General features: G+C 47.0%; 1 protein-coding gene across 6 annotated transcripts in view; it reads left to right on the top strand.

Moving 5' to 3' along the window:
- Positions 1-22,753, top strand: part of PTP4A3 (protein tyrosine phosphatase 4A3) — a 149,720-nt gene extending 126,967 nt beyond the window's left edge. For 3 of the 6 annotated variants that reach the window (XM_029592125.1, XM_029592121.1, XM_029592124.1), the window contains 3 exons: positions 2,492-2,622; positions 8,768-8,842; positions 11,030-14,850. In XM_029592125.1, the coding sequence (XP_029447985.1) occupies positions 2,492-2,622; positions 8,768-8,842; positions 11,030-11,147 (324 nt within the window). In that variant the 3' untranslated portion in view covers positions 11,148-14,850. Of the gene's footprint in view, positions 1-2,491; positions 2,623-8,767; positions 8,843-11,029; positions 14,916-22,228 lie in introns of those variants that run through there. The other 3 variants (XM_029592122.1, XM_029592123.1, XR_003854951.1) reach the window with 2 other exon arrangements.
- Positions 22,754-23,329: the final 576 nt, after the last annotated feature.

The following is a 23,329-nucleotide window of genomic DNA, read 5'->3' as shown; positions in this document are numbered from 1 at the left end:
CCTGCCAGAGGGTCCAGCATAGAGCCCCCTGTATTGGATAATAGTGACGACCGATGCAAGCTTGCTAAGTTGGCGTGCCCATTTTCTGTCAGGTAGCAAAGGGAACCTGGTCACAGCAGGAATAGTCATAAGCAATAAACCTTCTAGAAATCAGAGCAGTAACCCAAGTGCTAAACAAGTTTTTGCTGAGGCTGGTGGGACGATAGTAAGGATATTATCAGACAATGCCACAGCAGTGGCATATATAAACAGGCAAAGGAGGGACAAGGAACCTATGCCTAGCACAGGAAACAGCCAGGATAATGAGGTTAGCAGAAAGACACTTGCGGGTCATATCAACAGCTCACAGAGGCAGCCTCAATGTCCAAGCTGATTTTCTCAGTCGCCAGACACAACCCAGCAGAGAGGGAGCTAGTGGAGGAAGCCTTCGAGCAGGTAGTACGACGCTGGGGGCCACTCAGTGGGACCTAATGGCGATGTGAAAGAATGCCAAGGCAGGACAATTCTTTAGTCGGAGAGAAAGGGAATCAAGAGAAGTGGACGCCCTGTCCCAGAGGTGGCCCATAGAGGCCTTGCTGTACATCTTCTGACCATGGCCAATGGTGGGAAGAGTGCTAAGCAGGATAGCCCAACACCCATGATTAGCAATACTGATTGCCCCGACCAAGGTATGGGGATATCATCAGGTTGGCAGTGGCAGACCCCATCAGTCTCAGGGAGATAAGGGGCCATCTAAAGCAGGGACCGGTGGTCATGGAGAACCCAGAGAGGTTCTCGTTTACAGCCTGGCCAATGAGAGGAATAAGTTAACAAAGAGAGGATACTCAGCCCCGGTGAGGGCAAAGAAATTGTCCACGTGCAAGTTGTATAATAGAATCGGGAGAATTTTTAAGGTGTGGTGTAGCACCCCGGAGGTCAGATACAGCCACAATCTTACAGTTTTTACAAAACACTAGAGAAGGGCCTGGTCCTAAATTCCTTGAAGGTCCAGGGGTTGAGTGAAACACAGATCAATAGTGGCTCACATGGACGAAACCCGCTTTTTGAAGGGAGCAAAGCAACTACGACCCCCATGCGGAGTGGTTGTACCGCCTTGGGACCTAAACCTAGTGCTCAGAGTGTTTGGCAGCAGCCGCATTCGAACCACTCAAGAAAATTTCAGTAAAGGATTGAACATCGAAGACTGCCCTGCTGGTGGCGGTTTGCTCAGCAAGGAGGGTTGTGGAGCTGCAAGCCCTCTCTCGTGCAGGGATCCCTGTTTATCCCTCTCCAAGAAAGGGGTAACCGTGAGAACGGGGTCTTCATTCCTACCCAAGGTTGTCTCAGGTTTTCACCTCAATCAATCAGTTTCTTTACCAGGATTCAGGAAATCTGAATGTGTAGGGAAGAGAAGGGAGCTAAGATTGCTGGATTTCCGCAGATGTTTAAAGGGTAAGAAATGCTTTCCGGAGTTCAGACAAGCTTTTCGTACTCTTTGCAGGAGAAAGGAAAGGGGAAGCAACATCTAAGCCATCAACTTTCTCTTCCAGCAGTCTATGCCTCCAAGTTTTATTTTTCCTTGTTGAATGTAACTTTGTTTTTTCCTGTTTTATACTATTGTCTTTGGTTCAGTCCCCCAGTTCGATGTAAACCGATCTGATATGGTCTTTTAACCATGAAGGTCGGTATAGAAAAGTGTTAAATAAAATAAATAAATAAACTACCAGATGGATTGGAATAATGAGAAAAACAAGTCCCTGGGGAAGGAGGAGTTTGTTTGTTTTTTTTTTTGTTCAAAAAAATAAAGGGGGGAGGAAGAACCGTTAAGTTAGGAGGGCAAGAGAGCATTGCCCTACACGTAATTTTATTTTTTTGTAAGAAACTCAGCAAAAACAAAAAGAGAAAAATGGAAAAACAGGAGGAAAAAGAGCCACTGGGAAGGGGAAGCTTTGGCAGAAGTCCACTAAGTATAGTCCTACTGCACCAGCCTATATAGGGGGCATTGACATCAGAAAAGGAATGTGGCACTCTGTCTCCATCTGCTGGTAGGAGGGGCAAATCCCACTGCTGACTGGTCTGGCAGGACTTGAGGAAAGAAAATTAGCAAGTGAGCTCTAATTGAACCCTATTGCATCACAAAACCTGAGGCCGCCAAGGCTGTAGACTGGATGGTGTTGAATGAGAGTGAGAGAGGAGAGAAGGATGTGATCGTCATTCAGACACCTCACGGCTGTGAATGCCCAAGCAGCAACCATTTTTTCAGTGGAAAGAGTTTTTGAACAAGTAGCAGACTGAAAGGGAGGCAATTTGGAGCATTTCTTCACAAAAAAGGGTAATGGCTGCATGAAACAGCCTCCCAGTGGAGGTAGAGAGGGCAAAATCATTGTCTGTCAGCCTAGTCTGCCCTTCCTTCTAAAAGCCTGTAGACCCCCAACATGTTGCATGGTAAATAAGCATCCGAATGCCCTATATCACTGTTTCCTTCTCTCTCTCGCTCTCTCTCTATTGTAAGGACTGGCCCTTTGACGATGGAGCACCACCGCCAAGCAAAATCGTTGAAGACTGGCTGAATTTGCTCAAAACTAAGTTCTGCGAAGATCCTGGCTGTTGTGTAGCAGTTCACTGTGTAGCAGGGCTTGGACGGTAAGTTTTCATCTACTTCAATGAAAACTGCTGTTTTTCTTGAAGCTCTCTGAACTTCTGGGAGCAGCCGCATTCGAAGCAGTGTTACAAATTACCCTACACCCACTGTGTGCGTGTGTTGGGGGTGGGGGGTGTCAATTCACTCAAGATGGCTAACAGAACGCATGCTAAAAGTGTTTTGTCCTGCACTCTAAATATTACCTGAGTCACTAAAGGTTTCCCCTGCACTAAAATGCATGCTAAAATTTCATCCAACTTCCAACTCAGATGATAAAATGCAAAGCATACAATTGCTAAAAGGCCCATGCTAAAGGGAGCATATTGCGTGCGGGCTTTTCGTGTCTCGTCTCCCGTGGTAACCAGTCCAAAGGGTGGGAAGACCCTCCTAGCCCCTGCTTCCGATTCAAGCTGAAGATTCTCCGGTCGCTGCCTCCCACCCCCCCGATTCTCTCCCCAGTTAAAAGTGACTGCTTCTCCAGGAACCACTCCCCCACCCTCTCTGGGAGCCCCACAGGACCCTCTCTCGACCCTCCAGGTGCTGTCGTGTTCGGTGGCAGGGGGGGGGGCACCAGAGAGCCCTCTTGCCAGCCTGCACGCCGCACCCTAAATCACGGCCCCGAGCAGCACTTCTCACTGCTTTCTGTGGTAGGGAGGGTTGGGAGATCCTCTGGAGCTCCTAGAGGGTCGGTGGTGACCCTTGGAGAGGCTTCTCCTTGAATGGGGGAGAGAATCAGAGAGAGAGAGAGCCCCGGGGGGATGGGGGGTCTTCACCTTGAATTAGGGAAGGGGGGGACTAAGTGAGGTATCCCAGCTTTTGGGCTCATGAGCATGGTGGATTGAAATATGAAGAGCAGACACACTGAGGAAGGTCCTTGCTCTCTCTAGCCTTTGCTTTGTAACATCGCAGTTGGTTCTCCTTTCTCTTGGTTCTCACATTATCAGTTTTTTGCTTTTACCCTATCTTGAAATTCCTTCTCTCCTTTGTTATCAGCGTTCCAGTTTCATGTAACTCTCTCTCCTGTTAATACGGTTCCATGTAGACCGGCCTGATGTACCTACGAATGTCGGTAAATAAAAAACCATAAATAAATAAATAGCCTGAGCCCCTTTGTTAATCATGCACTTTGCATATTCATCATCCTAGTGACCCAGACATTAAACGCAGTTTTATCCTGCATGCTACAAAAATGTATCACCTTGACACAAAAACACTAAAATGCTGGCTAAAAATAATGTGAATTGTCCTCTTAAGCATCTGATTGGGCCGTACTGGTTTTGTCACAAATGATATTGCACAACACGAGCCACCTTGGACACCTTCCAGTCGGAGTTACCGACGCAGCCGCTTCCAGGAGTTCCAGCTTTACAAAACTCAAAACATCAGGAATGAATGTGTGTCTGGTTGGGAAGGCAGTGGCTCGCTGAACGTGAATCCAGTGTGCGCTTGTATTTTCAGGGGCAGCCATGGTTGGCTCTCGTTGGATTTCCCCATTATCACCGTCTTCCTTTCCACCCCAGCCCGTTTACTCTTGTCAGTGCATCCTCCTCCTCTTTGCATGTTTTTTGATTGGCTGCTCACGCCCGTGAGACAGCCTATGAAACTGCTGCCTTCTCCTCTTAGGACGGGATTCTGGATCTTGTGCAACGGTGCCGCCTCTTTTTTTGCTGTATTTTTATTCCACTTTTCAGGTGCTTTCAAAGCAGATTGCATTCAGGAACTGTAGACATTTCCCTGTCCTCAGAGGGTAAAGTGACTTTGCCCAAGGTTCTCAAACCCTGGTTTCCCTGGTCCGTAACTCGCTGCTCTAACCACTAGGCTTCTCCTCTACTCCTGATGGTCAGGCTCAGAGGGCGCTCTAGAGGGCGTTAGAGCCTGGGACCTCTAGCTGGTGGGGGGTCGGCTCGGCGGAGGGAGCCCTAAGCAATGATGGATTTTGTTCTCTGCTGTCCCTAGGCAATATCGGTGTGGGTCCCACACTGCTGCCGCCCTCTTCCCTCCTAGAACCTCCGGTTTTCTAAAGCCCTCCTACCCCCAAAAAAAAAAACAGATCTCTGTCTCTCGGGTCCAAGTCTTTACCTCCCAGCTCCCACTGCTTCCCCTCAGATCTCCAGGGGATGGCGGCCCCTGTTCTGAGAAGGCAGCGTGCGCGGTGCATGAAAACCAAGTCGATCCGCAGCCCTAGGCTTACAGGCCAAGTAGTGACCGCACCCCTCCTGGGCTTCTGTGCGGGGGGGGGCTCGCTCCGAAACCTACGCTGCTTTATCAGAACAGCACCAGAGATATCTGAGGCAGAGGCGAGGAATCAGAAGACCAGCTTGGGAATGGGGGAAGAAAGGGGATCGGAGCGGGGGGGGGGGGGGGGGGCAGCAATTTTGCCGCCTTTTCTATTTTGCTGTCCCAGGCAGAGGCCTACTGGGTCTGTGCGCAGATCCGGGCCCGACCCTAAGTAGCCAAGAGCGAAAGCTCATAGTGCAGTTGGCTCAGCGGAGGGCGGCAGTGCCGCTTGAACTAGAAGCCTAAAGGAGAAGGAGACTGCCAGGCTTCAAAAATTGTATTAAAGCAGACATTTAATACTTTTACCTTTGCAATAAGGCACCTAAGAGGCAGTGGAGCTTTGTGTGTGTTTGCGGCACGAGTCAGGACATTGGACTAAATTCGCCTCCCGACTGGTGAATCCCCCGCTCCTGCACCCGAATTGCTGGAGAATGCAGCCTGTCGGCCTCCCAACCTTGAATCGTTTTCTCACCTGCTCTGCATCGTAATCTTCAGCACATTTATTTTCAGGCCGATTCAGTAAAAACGCGGGAGAGCGGACAAATGCCCGCTCTCCCAGTGCATGTAAGGGAAAACGCATGTAAGGGAATGCCCGCTCTCCCAGTGCATGTAAGGGAAAACGCGCGTCCAAGGGCAGGCTATCGGCCTGACTATTCCTTATGCAGAAACGGCTGCTTTGCTCTCTGCCGCGCTGTGAAGTTACCTGAACTGCACAGACAGGTACCCGCTGAGCTAATACCTTTTCCCCAGTAATTCGGAGCCGTGCGATATCAAGGCCTAAGGCTGCAGCCCTTCGGAGCTCCTGCGGCTCGTAATCTTCGTTGCCCTTTTGGCTCCCAGCTGATTTAACGGCGGCTTTTATACGGAATTAATTGTTTAAAAGTGCCGTTGGGAGCAAAGGCAGTAGGGGTCAAAGCTGAAATGTTTACCTTCCAGAGGTTTTTCCATTTACACAGCTGGCGATTTTTCCCTGGGGGGAGAGGGGGGCGGCCAAGGGATTTTTTTTTTCCCCCCATGGAAAATCCAGAGTGAAAGAGGAAGAAATCCTCTTTAGCTGGGAGGGGTCTCTCCTTTGGGAAGAGACTGAGAGCAGATTAGCCAGGAAGGAGATGGAGCCCCCCAGGCGTCACGTGAGAGCGGTTTTTACTTTCTGTGATTTTTGCACAGAAACGGGGAATATGGACCGGTCCGGTTTCCAGGAATGCTGGGAGCGTCCGGCAGCTGCGATGGAAGCCGAATGGAGCAGGAAACAAACTGTCTGATCAAAAAAAATGGGGAAAAAAGAAAGAAATGGAGACTGTGGGAGCAGTTAAGAGCGCTGAGCACCTGGTTCGGTCCCCTGCGCTGGCCACACTGCCTTTTGCAGGCACCGAGCCCAGCATCATTCTTAAATTCAGTAGTCTAGGTGCCAAGGTATTTTCAGGGGCTCGTGCTTATTATTAGTATTATTTTGCCGAAGACTACAAATTCTGTAATCGTAGTCCCACCTATGGTCATTTTTGTGTTTTTGCTTTTACTTACACAATTTTTTTTCGGTGAATCAGTCCCACAACTTGACAAATTTTATACTAAAATTGCTTCCCTTCGCTGAAGCCTGAAAAGGGCGGAATCACATTTCTGACATGGTAATGCCTTTCTTCGGCAACTAATCCGCCTTCCTCAGTATAGCATTCGCTCCCCCAGTGCTAAAACTCCCGTTTACGTCCCCATGGCCTCCGCTGGGCTCGCCGTTCTATCCCGCCCGCTGCTCGGTCTGTGGAAAAAAAAAAAAAAAATTTCCTCCACATTACACCTGAATGCTGTCTCTCTTCTTCTTCCTCGTATCCTGGCCTTGCTGGGAGCAGACTGTTCCCTAGTGCAGTGACGAGCGCACATACTGCTGTCGATGCCCAATGCACAGCACGGATTGCTGCTGCTAATCCCCCCAAATCCTGTGAGCGGCTGCACTCGCTCCGGGAGGAAGTCGGGGCCGGGTGCCCGAGCAACACCCATACGCATTTCTCGATTGTAGGGGGGGAGTCCTTCACGGCAGGGGGTACGTGGAGTCGGAAGTGGGGATCAGGCCTTTGTGCATTTTCAAAAGTCTGCGTGTAAATTTGCACGCAGACGTGAGGAGCGGGTTTAGCTTAGGGCGTGCACTAGAAGGCATTAACCCCCCCTTCACCCCAGCATAAGATTTGCTCTGACGGTGAGCAGTAAACTTTGCACGTAACGGGTGCACGCGCCCTTCACTGCGGTGCTCTGAAATTACCCTCCCCGAGGGCAGCTTTCAGACTCACTGCAGAAGTGCAGCATCAGCGGGTACTTCTTAACCCGGGGATTGTACGCCCTTTCCCCTCTGAACCTTGCCCAAAAAAAATAGCATCCGCACCCCTTTGCACCTGCGAGCTTGTGTGCATCCTTTTTTGCCAGGTCGAGCTCAGTGCTTGCTTTTGAATATTGTAAAAGTCCACGCATATCTGCAAGCTCCATCCGCAGCCGTGCCCCAGGAACACCTTTCATCGAAGGCGCACGGGGTGGGCAATTTTCAAAGACCCCTCCCCCCCCCCCCCCCCCATTTCTGCAGGCTAAGCACGTTTTAACCCCGTGGAAATGACTCTGAGCTTGACCTCCTAGAAGATCGGTATCCACGTCGTCCCGCCCCTCCTCCCTGCACGCACGTCTTCCCACCGCTAATCTAATGCGTCAGGAAACCCCACCCAGGCAGATGTGCTCTCCGTCGGGTCGCGGTGCCGTTCTTTTCGGGTTCCGTAGGCTTGCATGGTCACATGTGACCGAAGGCCGCCCAGACTCGCTCTCTCTCTCCATAAAGCGGGGTGCGCCGAGGGCGCTTTTACAAACTGACGAGGTGCGTTGATGGACTAACAAAACGACGACGCTTTTGCGACTGCTTTTATCCCGTCTTCAAGCGCGACGACGTTGCTCGGAGAGCACCCGTGTGATCGCGGAAGCTCGTGAAAGGCATCACGCGGCCTCTCACGATTCCAGTTCGCTCCAGGACCAGGCCAGGTGCTGGAAGTAGGTGCATTGTGACTTTTTTCTCACATTTGAAACGTTTCCTTCCTTTTAAGCCGTAGCGTAAGGCAACCTTTAGGGCCAAGTCCTAGAATTCTTGAAAAGCCCCGGCCTAGGTGGCAGAACCCTGTGGGGCAGACCGACGTGGCGCCCCACGGCAGCGGCATTTCAAGTTACCGGAAATCAGCTACCTCACCCCCCCCCCCCCCCACACACACACACACACACACACACACACACCCTGCTCCCCTCCTGCCCACCCCGGTGTCGCGCAGTAAGCAGCCGTGAAAAGCGTCGGACGCCTCCGGCTCCACAGTGTTTCAGTAAAAATGCTTGATTTTTGTTTCTCGTTACTTCAGGTTTGAGATTTTTCTGATATGGCAAACTTTGGAGGTTGGTGCCACACAAAAGTATAGGTTGTAGACGCCTGCAATTGCACATTAGCTTCCATTATACCTGAGCCATTCATAATAAAAGCTCCAGAAGGGTAGCTGTGTTAGTCTTTAGCAGTAAAAGCATCCCAGAGGCTGGTGGCACCTTATAGACAAACAGATTTATTGAGGCGCAGGCTTCTGGGGATAAGACAAAGTAGACTCTTGTCCTCAAAAGCCTATGCTTCAGCAGCTCATAATGATGAGTTTCTTTTTTCCTGTCCAGTAATAGGATGGTCTGCTATTTTCTTTAGGTCCTATAAAGGCTTTTTATTTTCCCCCAATCTGTTCAAGAAATGAGAAGGAGCATTGCCCCCGTTCCTTACTCTGCCACGTCCCAAACTGGAGGTGCAATGTGTTCAGCACACTGGGCAGATCATCGCGGCCTAAGCCTGTCCCGTCTCTGCCTTTTTCTCTTTTTCAGGGCTCCTGTCCTTGTGGCGCTGGCTCTGATCGAGAGCGGGATGAAGTACGAAGATGCCATTCAGTTCATCAGGCAGTAAGTGTCCCGTCGCACCCTTGCCCGCGTGCCAGCCGCAGCAGCAGCAGGGAAGCTTTGCAGCATCGATCCTAGCGCCTGACGGGGAGGCCCCCCCGGCTGCTCGGCGCTAGCCAGCCACCCAGCGGTGAATCGACGTCCAATGAGCATCGGGGCTGCCAGCTCCTCGTTCAGCGCCACATAAGATGAAAACCTGATCTGCTCTGTCAGGTCACTCCCCCCCCCCGTCGCGTGGCGGTGGAGAGAGGTCCCTGCGCTGCCCAGGCCCAAATAGATGAATAAGGATGCAATAATTCTAGGTCAGTCCAAAAGCTGCACTACAGCTGCCGCAACATCCTTCGAATCTGGGGTTTAAAAGAAAATACGTACATTTTTTGGTTTTATTGCCCGGGAGAAAGCGTTCGCGGTGTCCCACTGTCCTGAAACTGTAACTCTGGTTCTGTGATCAGGGCCCCTCTGCAGGTACAACGCTTCCCTCTTTATTTGCTCAAATGCTATGCCCCTTCTTGTGTGCATGGAGGGCGGGGGAGGGTTCTTATTTCTTAGGTACCCTTTCCTTATTTATTTTTTTTTTTTTTTGCTGGTTTCTTAAGGTTTTTCTGCAAAGGGTGGGCTCCATGCCCCCTGTCTTTATAAACCTCCCAGCCATAGGCCAGGCCGGACTCGAGCTTTGTCGTGTACCCGCACGAGGGGGGGAGTAGGCAGGGCCAGAGGCGTTCCTGAAAACTGTAAATGCAAACTCCTCCTCCAGAATGAAATGTAAGGTGTTTTAGTTGTTTTGGTTGTTTTAAGTGTAATCTGCTTTTATGCGATTTTTTTTTTTTTCTTACCCGCCCCCCGCTACTGTAGAAAACAAAATACACGTTCCGACTCCAAATCCCGTTTTAAAGCCGCACGCCTGCGAGCATCTTGCACATGTGCAGCAGTCATGGAAACAAGAGTCTCTCTCTTTTTCGCGTGATCCACGCGGACCCCCAGGTGCCCAGCTTGAATAACGTCCCCTAGCGTGAGGCGTGAGGCCCTCAGGCTCCAGAGCCCCGTCCCTCTGCTTGGGAAACATTTAGAGACGTTCACCCCTCTCGTAAGCGCTGCAGAGCGGCCCCTGGCTTGCCGGAGGTCTGAGCAATCTGGACTTCCGCCGGGTTTCACAGGAATCTTTTATTATTTTCACAAAAGCAGAAAAGCACCTGCTTGCCTCAGCGGGGCGCTTAAACCAAACGGTAACAGTCGCCCATGGACAGTTTTAGTATCTTCTCTGCTCCCTCCTAGGCCTGCACACTAAATCCCCTGGGCCCAGGATTTCCTCCCTGGCTGTGACTTAAGGTGGACCAGGCTAAATGCCTGGTCATGGACTTTTAGGGTGGGGGAGGGGGCCTGATGTAGACTCCTTTATACCTCTCAACACCTGGCTTGGGTCAGATCAGGGTTGCACCCCTGAGCAAGTCCCATGGATTTTGTTATAATCTTCCATTCCCAGTCAGCATGAGGACTAAGCTTTGGCTACTGCCATATTTTTCTGGGAGCGATGCTTCACGTGCCTCTGCATTGCTGCATTGTTTTCTTTTGCAGAAAAGGTTACTGACGCACATTGAAATCGCTCTGGTACTCTTCGTTTAATTGCGTGCATGATACTGGCCCGTAGCAAGGTGAAGTTAAGAGAAAAGGACAGGCCAAGGTTTAGTTTGCTGTTGATTGTGTGTGAGGCAGATTGTTCCCAGGGCAGAGCCAGAATTAAGAGGCCAGCCCTGCCGCTCCCCCCCACCCGTCCCCAGGACCTGTAATGAACTTGGAGAGCATGACCTGTCCGCAGGGGGTCGGGCCCCGGCTCTCTGCCCTGATCCCTTGCCTGAGGGGCTAGGCAGTGTTGGAGACTTAACTCACAGCCTCTTGCAAGAGAGGAGACGGTGCAGGACTCTGGGGAAACTGCCCTCACTAGATTACTGGCTCCTGTGCAGGACGTTGCAGAGAGTTAAGCTTCGGGGGCTTTCTAAACCACGGGGGTCAGTTTTGGCCCTGCGGGAAGTCAGCAGAGGATCTTAGAATCTCTGCTGTATTCTTGAGAAGTGAATGGGCACCAACGTTGGCTATAAATGTCTCTCTCTCTCTCTCTCTCCCACCCACACGCACTGTGATAAACTGATGAGCGTCTTGTGTTTTTTTGATTTTTTTTTTTTGGCTTCTTTCTAGGAAACGCAGAGGAGCCATCAACAGCAAACAGTTAACCTACTTGGAAAAATACCGGCCAAAGCAGAGGCTTCGATTCAAGGACCCTCACAATCACAAGAATAAATGCTGCCTCATGTAAACACCCGGTGACTGCTCGCCGGAGCCACGGACAGGGAAACAGGGTTTCACAGCACAGGCCTTCGGCCCGAGAACCGGAACTGAGGGTCTCGTTTAGCAGAGATGCAAACATAAGCTACACGTTTGTAAGGCTTCAATGCTTTCTTTTTATCCAGCAACCATGGAGTTGGCTGTGTTTTAACTGGGAGGGGGAGGGGAGGGAGAAGGGGCAAGGTTACATTTGGGTTATAAGTATGTGCCAAGTTTTTTGTCTGGGGGTGGGGGGGATTGGTTTTTTTGGGGGAGGGGACTTTGTTTGCAGAAAAGAGAGAGCTAACTTTACCGTCGCATTCTGTGCATAATTAAAGAAATACCTTCCGGAAGGTGCATGAAATGCTGGCAGGCCCCATTGCTAGCGCACTGTAGACGGGGCACATCTGCACGGGTTCATGGGCAGACCCTGTTTCAGTAAACGGTTCTGTACGAAACCAAGCCCCTCCCCCAATGGGTTGTGCTACCTTACCACCTGAGCAGTTTTGGTCTTTGATCACAGATATCCCCCGCCCCCTTGCAAACATCCCTTGCTGTGTGTCCTCTCTGAAGGGAATGGAGCAGACTTGGCAGTCCGGAGACAAAAGGCCCATATTCCTGTTGGATAAGCAGTTGCCCCGGCATCCAGGTACAACATCTGGCATTCACCCCGTAGGTTCACCCTCGCGCTCGGCAACCTAACCTGCAACATTTAGTATAGGAAATAGGAATTTTCCCTTTCTGTACGACCTCAAGATGACCTTCCTAGGGGCCTACTAGGCATTTTTCCCAGGCACACAAATTTGGGAGAAAAATGTCTAGAAAGCAGGCCTCGTGGTTTGGTTTCGCTGTGGGGGCAGCCTGCATATTTCCGTATTGGGTTGCCAGTTAAAATCAGGTCCATTTCAGGGACTAGAGGTCAGCCACGGTGATGGCAGATTGTGCTCCCTATTTCTTGTCTTCTGTCACCCTCACAACGCCTACGACAGCAGTGCCAGACTCTGGCTGTGGGGGGGAAAACGATCCCCGCGGCTACCGCGGGGAACCTTCGTCACTGCAAGGGGTGGAGCCAGGGCTTGGGAACAGGATTCTCACTGGTGTGGACAGGAAGGATGTTTGTACCCCAGGAAGTTGACGGCCTGTCCCTTGGAATATAGCAAAGCCTAAAACGCATGTGCGAAGGATGAGTGCCGCGTAAAGAACTTCGCTCTCTGCAGCCGGAGTTGTTGTTCTCTTATCGGATTTAACAACCGCAGCGAGGAATAGTGCAGCTGTGTCATCACGCAACATGTTGTGCGGTTTGCCCTTACAGGGGGGCAAGTCTGATTGCGGGGTGTATACCTGATGTAAGCAAGAGACTGTTATTGAAATGTTAACCTTGTGGAAGAGCACGAGAGACCCCGGCATTGAAAGGAAAATACAAAGCGAAAGGTTAACGTTAGGAACTCGTGTGTGTTGGGATGGGTAGGACAGATTCTGGCTTTTCCTTCGGGCACCAGTTGAGAATGCAGTATTTAGTTACAGTCTATTTGATCTGTGCCCGACGCGAGAGTACTTTGGCACACCAGCCGGAAAGAGATGCTAAAATTATGTCAGAAGGATGTTTGTATCTTTTTTGCTAAAAAAAAAAAAAATTCTGTCTGCACATACTTTTACAGGGGATTAAATTAGAAATGTGTGAACAAATAGGTAATGCATGACCGTAGAGAAAATAAAGACCACCGTGCTTTCTTTTTCCAGGGGGTGGGTCAGGGTTGGAAGCTCGATTGACAGCCGCAGTGCTCCTCCGGCCGTGCTTTCATTTAATGCACAGAGCCTTTCAAAGCCCGTTTTCAGAGGTCCCCATGGGTCTCTCTCTCTCCTTCCTGGACTGCAGGCCCTATCCCAGACCCGGAGCTGAGATTGGTAGATAACCCTTCTCTTGTTCCTCTCTGCTTCCTGAAGAATTTTAAGCTTGTACGGGTTTTCCTATCTTGACTGTTCTCGAGCTTCGATCCAGTTGTCTGCATTGCTAAAGACGAATTCCTTGACCATTTTCTTCCCCTTCCACGCTGAGGGGGGGGGGGGAGATCTCCCGACCCAGGGATTAAGCTGGAGGTGCGCTTAGCTTTTGTCTGCCCCTCGATTACACGAGCAGAAAGTCGTCTCAGCATTGCGCACTGTTTCCTGGGACCTTGCTCTCAACGGTTTCGTAATAGACACCCAGAGCTGCCGTGCCAGCGGTCCTCAGGATCTGTGTCTTAGAAAATGTCATAAACAGAAAGACAGAAGGGTTGGGTAATAAAATCTCTTCAGTATTATTCAGAATTCTCTAGAAGAGAAAAATTGATTTGGCGCCTTCAGAATTCCAGCTGGCGCTTACCAGAGATCAGTTCACATTAACTTGGGTTAAAAAGAATGGATTTTACTCCTCCAACCCCCTCAAAAAAATGGGGTTTTTTCCTGCTTTAATGAGAGCAGTCCTTGAAACGTCGTGATTTCTTCCGTTAACCCTGCTATCGGCTGTAGCTAGATCACTGATCCAGCTGAGAAGCGAGGTATACAAGGCCTTCGAGGTAGCCTCTCCCTCCAACGGGACTGCACTAAAGCTATTTAGGACTAGCCATGCTGCTCTCTCTGAGTGGCTGGCTGTATCCTGTGCAGCTGTTACTGAACACTGACTCTCGTCCTGCCCTTGAATTAGAAATGAATACAAAGGAGGTTCCTCCCAGCAGGAATGGAGCCCGGCTTCCAGAACGCACAGCCATCCTGTGCGCGTACTGTACGTATGGATCCCAAAAAATACGTCCCCTCCTCCCGACAAGCCGTGAAGCTTTGGTGCGGCCAGGACACTAAGCACAGGCATGGGTGATCTCATAAACCGCCTTCCTTTTGGAAGTAGGATAAAGAGGCTTTCGCTAGCATTTTGTTTCTAGGTTCGCCTCCAGGTTTGATAGCCGAAAAAAAATCACACTAGCAGCAGTTTGCACCTACTAATCAAGGCCGGCTATTATAACAGGGGAGGGTGGTTTTTTTAGGTTTTTGGGGGGGGTTTTTGTGGCAGTTTTATAAAATGTATAACTTCTATGAGGAATCTGTTTATCAGGTGTAGGGTAGGAGAGGAGAGGAGAATCTCCAGTGTGAACATTGAGCAGTCTGGAATTGCATTCAAAAAAAAGACGAGAAGCGAACGGGAGATTTTGAGCAGGATCTGGATTGAGCAGACGTGGATAGCGCAGGCCCTAGCACTCTGCAACTTTCAGAACAGCTTATTGTATCAGAGCAATGGAAGAATGTCCAGCACAAGGTTTTTATAATGAGCTGCGGTTCTTAAACCTCCCCCAGTGTCCACTGCTGCGGTGGTTTGGACATCTGCTGAACACAAAATGACCCAGAGGAATGGGGCAGGGGATCTGGGCACTAGAAACTCCATGCAAGTCCTCCGAGTCTGCCAGCCCAGTGACGGCAGTTTTAGGCCCTATTTACCTGTCAGTTACCGTGAAATTCAAATACTGGAAAGCACTGTAAAACCGAGGGGCAAAGCGACTGGCAATGTGGCCTTTCCACGTAGGGCTCCGGCTGTTCCCTTTTTTTTTGGAACTAGACTTGTGGTATTTGGGCCACTCTGCTTGTCTCCATCCCGCTGCAAGCCTGAATCTGCCTGCAGTTGGGGGTTTTGAAATGAGCAGACAAATTTAAAAAAAAAAAAAAAAAAATCTATAAATAATAAAAATGTTAAAACTTCTGACCTGGGGTATGCGTGTTAGCAATATTAGTTCTATGGTGAATCTTTCTGAGAATGGGGAAGAAAGAAGGCCAGAATCGGACATTATTCACCTTTTGGGGACTTTTGTAAAGCCTTTCCACCTGCTGTCAGGCATCTCAGGCCACCGCAACGTTAAATACCAAGGGTTGGAAGGAAAAGACTTCCGAAGAGGAATAACGCAGATCGTTTTTCAAGCGGACATGCTTGAGAAATAGTCATGCGTGTAAGCTCGTGGGTAGTGCACTAAGCCCTCATCTTCACGGTGCCTATTTAATACTTGTTTTGGTAGCCTGAAGAGGTGGCCTTAGAAACGCTGCGGTGTTTTATTTTAGGCTGCTGCCGTTTCGTTTCAGGAAGGGAGAATGAGTGATCCCATGGGGAAACCCCTGGGCCTGAGTATCAGGAAGTGTAGCATTTGTGAGTACTTGTCCAGGTTCATCTGTTCTCTCTCTCTCTCTCTGGTAGCTCTGACTACCCAGGTGTGAAAACGCCAGCCTTTCAGCCCTTCCAGAAGCCGCCATGCAGCCTAGATATCATTGCTGTTAGCCCATCTGGCCCGGGAGTGCCTGCATGTATTTCTGAAACTTCAGTGATTGCAGGGTGCATGGGGATCCTGTCGTGGTGAGACGCGCTACCTTAAAAAAAATATATAACATTATTATTGTTATAGGCAGCCCCAGTGATTGCACTAAGGAAACACCATTGCTTTACCTGCTGCTGCCTACAGGCCCAAGAGACTAAACTTTGTCCCTAGTTAGTCCATGGTGCTGTAGCAGCTAATGCAAGATGCTCCCCCTCCACCCCCGCTCCTCTGAATTCTCTACTGCTGCTACTCTCCAGATTCAAAGTACCCATTTTGGGAAACGTGCTCTGTTACACTGAGATCCAGGTGCTTATCCGACTTCCATGGGGGTCACGTAGATAGACTGGGAGAGTCAAATGATGCTTGGGAGCGATGAAGCCCATTCAGCTATGAAAGAGCATGCAGTAGGCATGAATAGACCTGCATAATAGTGCAGGCAGCTGCTAAATGGATCATAATTGCTAAAAGGCAAAAATTAAGAACCTGAATTAGAAACGCAATTAACGTTCAGTAGCATTTACTGAAAGACAAGTTGGCAAGTAAATTGCAGGTGGCATTGCACCTAGGTTATTGAACAAACGTCAATGATACCTTGACTATACTAAGGAATGGGAGAAAAAGGGTCTGTTTGGTCTTTTCTCTAGATGGATGTTTGTCGTGTAGGCATTGGAATAGCTACAGAAAACACCACTGGCCTTCCTTGCACCTTTCAGCTGCATGTAAACATCATTGAGCTGATCTTAGGGGCAAAGACATTGGGGGAGGGGCATTTATCCTAAAGAAAGAAATTGGGGGGGGGGGGGGGGGTTTGATTTGGGTTTTCTTTACAAATAGTCCAGTGTGTAAAGTGTCATGAGAAATAAGTATTTGTTTTTAGGGGGGGTTGTTTGGTGTCAATGTTGATAAAGCATGTGACTTCCCATAGGATGGGATAGGAAAAAGAAAGATGTCAATCGTGTTGAAGACTTTTCAGCATCGCATCTGTTTTCGTTTAGGAACTGCTTGTTGGACCAGGGCACTGCACAATATTTTGCTGGTTCGATGCAGTTCTCATTCTGCAGGTTTTTGCAGAATCTTCTCATTAGGTCGTCTCCTTTTTATACTTCCTGTAACCCACCCTGTCTCCTGCACATCAGAGTCCAAAAGGGAAGATTAAAAGAGACAGGAGCACTCTGATAATACCAATCAGCTGAGTTGGACTGAGAGAGAGAGCCTCCACCCCCTTCTGAGTCCGTTTCAAACCAATGTATTTGTTCAGATTAAGAAGTAATAGTATTACAATTCAAAATAGTTTCAAAGATCACATTGACTTCAGAATCAGTAATATATTCAGGAAAATGGGATCATAGTTTACCATATACCCATATAGCTCTAGTAAACTTTTTCGGTAGCACCTTTTTTTTATTCCAGCATGTGGGTGATTGTAGGTTTGCGTACCTGATTTAAAAAAAGAAAAAAAAAAATCTTCCTGTGCAAGTGCTGAAATGAGAAGGATGCCCCTCTTAAACGATTAGATTCGTAATGCTTTTCCAAGTCGCTTAAATGTATCCGTTCTGCTGGGAAAAGCCTAAATTAGTTCAGCTGAGAACCATGGGCCATGCACCCTGCTACCTACTTGAAGATTGCACCCTTAGACAGCTCCATGACCTACTAAAACTTTGTAGCACGGTATAACGACACCTTTAACCGTTCTCATAACAAACATAAACCATAGCACTGTTCCTAGAACTCGTTCGTGGAATGAACAATTTAATGGATTCCAGTATGCACAGGATTCTGACATATTATAAACATTTACAGGTAAATTTTCAAAGGCGCACACGTGCCTATAAACTCATATATTGGGCATGCAAGCACAAATACGCTTAATTTTTTAGCATGTGTGCAAGTACACGTGTATCTTTTAAAATATCCTTACTGCGCGTACTCACAAGTGACCTTGGGGGGAGGGAGAGAAAGACACCCTCTTAGCGTGGGAGATAAGAGGGTCACTAAGAAAGTGACCCTCTTATCTCCCACGCTAAGAGGGTCACTTTCAACTCAGGATGGATTTTGGGAGGGTAGTGTTACATTGGTCTGCCAAGGCCACAAGGGTCTGTAGGCCCTTGAAACGCTCTCCCCCCCAACCCAAAACCCACCCTGAGTTGAAAGGGCCCCTCTTAGCGTGGGAGATTTATAGAGTGTTAAATTGTCTCTCTAACAGAGTCTCTCTCGCCCCCTCCCTCTCTCAGGATCCCCTCTGGCCCAAAATCTCCAGACTTGCACCTCATCAGGACCAGTAGTAAAGTTACGCAGGTAACATGGCGCGCGTTGCCATGATCAGCCTTGCGAAATTCGGGGGTTACGCGTGCAAGTCTTGGCCCCGCCCCAGAACGCCCAGGCCCCACCCCTTTTCTGCTTCCTCATTCTTGACGCGTGCACAGGTACGTACGCGCGGACTTCCCGGCTTCTTAAAATTGGTGTTGCTCGCGTGCAGCTCACGTATGCGTGTATGGAGCCGTTTTTGTGCAAGCAATGCTTTTAAAATCTGCCTGTTGGTTGTGACATGAACAGGAAAATCAAGAAGCAGGCTTATTTAAATTCCTAGTCTTCTATAGGTCAGTGTAATGTCATGGCATGGGGAACTAAGCGACATGCAAGTATGAGGAGGGAGATTTTAGGAAATGATCATGTTTGTCTTGAGTATGATAATGAACCTGTGATCCTGTGTTTCAGCTTCTTAATATAATTTTCCTATTCCGTTCCGCTTTCCTGAGATGCAGCTGTTGATACTAAACATTCATTTACCTTAGGACCCCAAACCCACAAAAAAAATAAGAGAGCTTTTTTTTAAATGGATTGCACAATTAAAATCCTAATAAGACCTTCATAAAAACAGCAAAAATTGTCAGAAAAGGACATGAAAGCCCATCTAGTTTACACATTCCTGATGCAGTATAGCAGATTCTACATAATCATGGGCTTTAGCCTTACATCCCGCTATCTAAAGATCATATGTCTTTAAATGCGAAATTGTAAGGGTAAAACCTGAGATTGGATAGGATCTGCAGTATTTGCATCAAGAAGGACTCTTGTGGTCTTCATCCGCCATCATTTTACTTTCCAGTGGCTCCAGATCAACCTGCCTTTTGGAGAATATAAACAAACATGATGGCAGAAAAAGACTGTATGGCCAATCTAGTCTGCCCACACACACACACCAACTATTTGGCTTCACAATTTCTACCACTGCCTCAAATATCCTCTGTGTTTATCCCATGCTTTCTTGAATTCAGATACTGTCCTTATCTCCACAACCTCCTTGGGGAGGGTGTTCATGCATCCCCTACCCTCTTTGTAAAGAAATATCTCCTCGGATTACTCCTGAGTCTATCCCCTTTCACCTTCTTCACTTGACTCCTCATTCTAGAGCCTCCTTTGACAGAGGCCCAACCTCCTCAGCATTGAATCCTGTGCATTGAAACCTTGGAGGATTTAAATATCTCTGTCATATCTCCCCTAACCCGTCTTTGTCTCCATATGCTTTAGAATGAAGACCTCTGATCATTCTAGTAGCTCCCCTCTGGATTGACTCCAACCGGTTTATATCCTTTTGAAGGTGCAGTCACCAGAGCTGTACAGTATTCCAAACGAGATCTAACCAGGGATTTACACAGGGTTGATTTCACCTCTTATTTCACTGACTATTCCTCTCCCTACGCAGTGAAACATCTTTTTGGCTTTTGCCATTGCCTTAGAGTCCTGTTTGGCCAACTTAAGATCATCAGATACAATTACCTCCAGATTCCTCTCCTTTTCGTGCTTAGAAGAATTTTATCCCTTTTACTGTACTCTGCAATTTTTTAGTAATAAATCTTAGTTGCCAGATCCTAGACCATTGCTAGATCCCTTTTCGTGTCCTAGCTGTCTACTTTCTTGCAGATTTTGATATTGGCAAAAAGACAAACATTTCCCAATAATTAATCTATGATGTCGCTCATAAAAATGTTGCAAAAAATCGGAGCAAGGACTGATCCCTGCGGCACACCATTATTAATGTCCCCCTTGGGGTGAACTCCATTTACCACTAAACTTTATCACCTTCCACTCAACTAGTTTCTAACCCATTCACTCACTTTAAGGCCAATACCAAAGGCGCTCAGTTTATATATGTTGCATATGCAGAAGATTTTCAAAGGCCTTACTAAAATCCAGGTACACTACATCTTAATGCTCTTCCCGGATCCAACTCTCTGGTCATCCAGTCAAAGAAATTGATCAGATTTTTCTGATAAGACCTACCTCTGGTAAAACCTTGCTGCCTCAACGTGCAATCCGTTGGATTCCGGAAATTACACTATCCTCTGATTTAGCAGCGATTCCATTCATTTGCTCACTACAGAAGTTAGACTAACTAGCCTGTAGTTACCAGCAACCTCCTTACTTCCACCTCTGTGAATAGAGGAACAACGTCCACCTATCTCCAGTCCTCCAGAACTACTCCTGACCCTCACGAAGCATTGAAGAGGTGCCAGAACCGCTCATACTTCCATTAATGCCCTCAGATGTATTCCATTCGGCCCCATTGCTTTTCTACTTTAAGTATAATTAGCTTTTCCCACACATACTTGAGGGTTACCTAATTTCCAATCCTATTTGTTTCCATTTTATGTGGTCCTTCTCTTGGCCTTTCCACAGTGAACACTGAACAGAAATATTTGTTAAGCAATTACACTTTTGTCCTTGTCAGCCTTTACATGTTCTTCCTCTTCACCTCTAAGTCTTGCAATACTACTTTTGCACTTCCTCTTATCATTAACATCTTTAAAAAAAAAAGTATTTTCCCCGTTTTACCTTATTTGCTATTTTTATTCCATTTGCGTCTTTTCTTTCCTGACTACTTCTCCAGATGCCATCATCTGTCTTCCTCTTTCCGCAATCTGTTGTAATTTATGAATGCTAACCTTATAAACGCTAACTGTAGAATAACAGTAGATGCAATTTCCCATCCCGTGGGATGGGAAAGGCCCCCTTCAATAACTTTAGCTAATGACACAACTAAGATACCAGAAACCCAATCAAGAAATTCAGAACTCGTGCATCATGTACTAATTTAGATTTAAATGCCCTTTTTTCTGTTCCTAGACTTTTTATAACACCAGTGAAAATGCAGATCCCATCCTGGCTTTTATTTATTTTCATTGGCTCCAGTCCTATCCAAAGAGAGGATTATGAGATCATACCGAAGTCTGTATGTGTGGTACGCTTTGTGTGGCTGTGTCTTTCCCCCCACCCTACCCCCTTATTACTCGGAAATGGCTTTAACTAGGTCTGAAACGTTGGGGGTGCCAACCAACTTAAACTGGGATGTGACCTTTCTACTTAAATTTGTTTAAATAAAAATAAAATAAATAATCAACTGCCTCCCCTGCTCAAATATGGCTGTCTGAAGCAATGTACAATAAAACATGCATAATAAAAACATATAATCATACATCACAATACAAACAAATAAAACATAACTTCAGGCTGACAGTCACCTATAAGGAACCCCCTATTGCCTTCTTACATTTCTGCTATCACAGCCTGAAAAGGCATCGAGGATTATTGATTAATGAGCCAAGTTTTGACCTTTCGAAAAGCAAAACTATTTTCTTTCTATCCTGAAGTCTGTAGGAAGTAAATCCCAAAGTGTCAGAGCTATAATAGAAAATTCATAACCAATAATCATATCTGTGTTACTTCTCTAAAGGAGGGTACTATCAAAAGGCACTTGACTAGAGCACAACTGCTGCCTTGGAATGTACCAATGCAGTTTAGCCTGTAAATATCGTGGACGCAAAACTGCAAAGGGCAGGAAAAGTCCGGGTTACGATTTTAAACTGAATTATGACTCTTCTCCGAAGCCAGTGCAATTGTCTCAGCGGTGGTGAGAGAGCGGCCCTACGGGAACTTTAGATGGGAAGAACCTACCGTAATAATTACTCAGGCTGGGGTGTGGCAAAGAAATGCATGCACGGAAGATTGAATACGAAATGTACGGGAAGACCCAGAACTGAGGCTCTTTAGAATCTGTTGGTTTCTACTTTGTTTTTATTTTTTAAGAAGCCTTGGTTTAGATATATAATATAAAGCCAATACTAAGCACGCTGCCAGAATATGATGGTTCTGTTTGCTTTCTTTTCTTTCATACCCTTTTTCTCATTACAAACCTTAAAAAGCAAACACAGTGTGAAGTTTTGCAAATGGTAAATCACAACAAAACAGATGTATGTCTCTGACACTGAGTGCTGCTACTGTATGTGTTAGATCGGCCTCTACTTTAAGCATTATTGCCAAGTGATCTGAAAAAAATCCCACGGTTCAGAACAAGCACACCTAAAAAATAAAAACCAACAGATTGTAAAGCTGCTCAGTTCAGTGTCGTCCCATACTTTCGTATTCAATCTCCCACACACCCATTTCTTTGCCACACACTACCCTGAGTAATTATTAGGTCCTGCCTAATTCCTTCTAGGTGATTGTCGGCCTGATGTTAATGCTGTTTTATCTGTTTGTGTGGTGATGTATGTTTATGTTTTTTTTTTTTATTGTACTTTGCTTAAGACAGCCCTCTTTTTGGTATCAACAGATTATAAAATGGGTAGTGGAAATTGTACATTCTCTTCAGAGCTGACCACCTTAACAGAACAAGGTTTTATTTTGCAGCATACATTCTGAGAATTAGTGGATGATATTTTCAAACTAACCTTTTTTTTTTTTTTAGAACTTCTTCAGTCCCAGCACAGATAATCAAATACGACTAAACTCTTCATTTGTGTGCCTGTTGCTAACTTTGAGTCGATAGTCCGATACATCAGCTCAGGCAAAGAATCTGGTTTTGGATATTTGCTAGGTCAAATTTGTAACGTGTTTTCTATTCTTTTAATATACTGCACTCTCCCTCCATGTAGACCAGCAAGGGAGACAGAGGTCTAAGAATTGCGCACACATTTTATCTCCCTGGGCAATCTTAGTAGTGTACAGATAAAGACCAGAAGATTTTGACTGAGCCATAGCTGAATCACTATACCAGTGCTTTTATACCAAATGCCATCACTTTGGATATGCAGATAAGGTATAGTATCTTGTCACTTTATAACTTTTTAAAAATTGTCTGTTACTTTATGTCTTGTGTAAAATTTGTATGCGTTTTAGTAATCACTTTTTTGAGTTTAAGAAATCCTTAAGGTGTATTAAAGTGATTTCACCACCAATGTAAAGAAATAAAGGAATTCAGTTTTGTACACATTTTGGTGTGGGCCAGGGCTATTTTTCCTTTCTTTGAGTGTGGCCATCGGCGGCGAAGTGTCATCAATGCAGTGTCCAAAGAGAATGAGACAATCAGGCAAGACAGTAGGCAGGCGTGTTTACTGTATCAGGATTAGCTTTGTACAGTTTCAACAATATCTCATGTGTTTTTTCGCTGTAGAAGAAACAGCTGTATTTTTTTTTAAATATACTTCCTCTTCCTGTTTCAGAAATAATCCAAAACAACGCAAGACCATATTCCAGTCCAAAAACCCTCCCAAGGGAAAGTTGTATGTATTACATCATACTCAGCCAGTCCTTGCTCTACACTACAGAGAGCACATGTCTTAACTGAATGTTACAACAGTGGGAAATGATTTGGAAACCTCTGGTCTTTTATTCAGTCTTCCTTGATTATGGTAGCAGTCTGCTGCCTCTCCAAGGTCACTGAATATCTGTTGTTTCTACATTCAGTGGCTGATTACCCTATTTCTTGTGATTTTTTTGCACACAAATCCTATCTGTACCAACTTACTGTTGTGTTGTATCCAGCAGTACTTATTAATAGCAACTACCT

This window comes from Rhinatrema bivittatum, chromosome 2 (assembly GCF_901001135.1).
Source record: "Rhinatrema bivittatum chromosome 2, aRhiBiv1.1, whole genome shotgun sequence".
Classification (NCBI taxonomy): domain Eukaryota; kingdom Metazoa; phylum Chordata; class Amphibia; order Gymnophiona; family Rhinatrematidae; genus Rhinatrema; species Rhinatrema bivittatum.
This window is presented reverse-complemented; position numbering and strand designations above follow the sequence as displayed.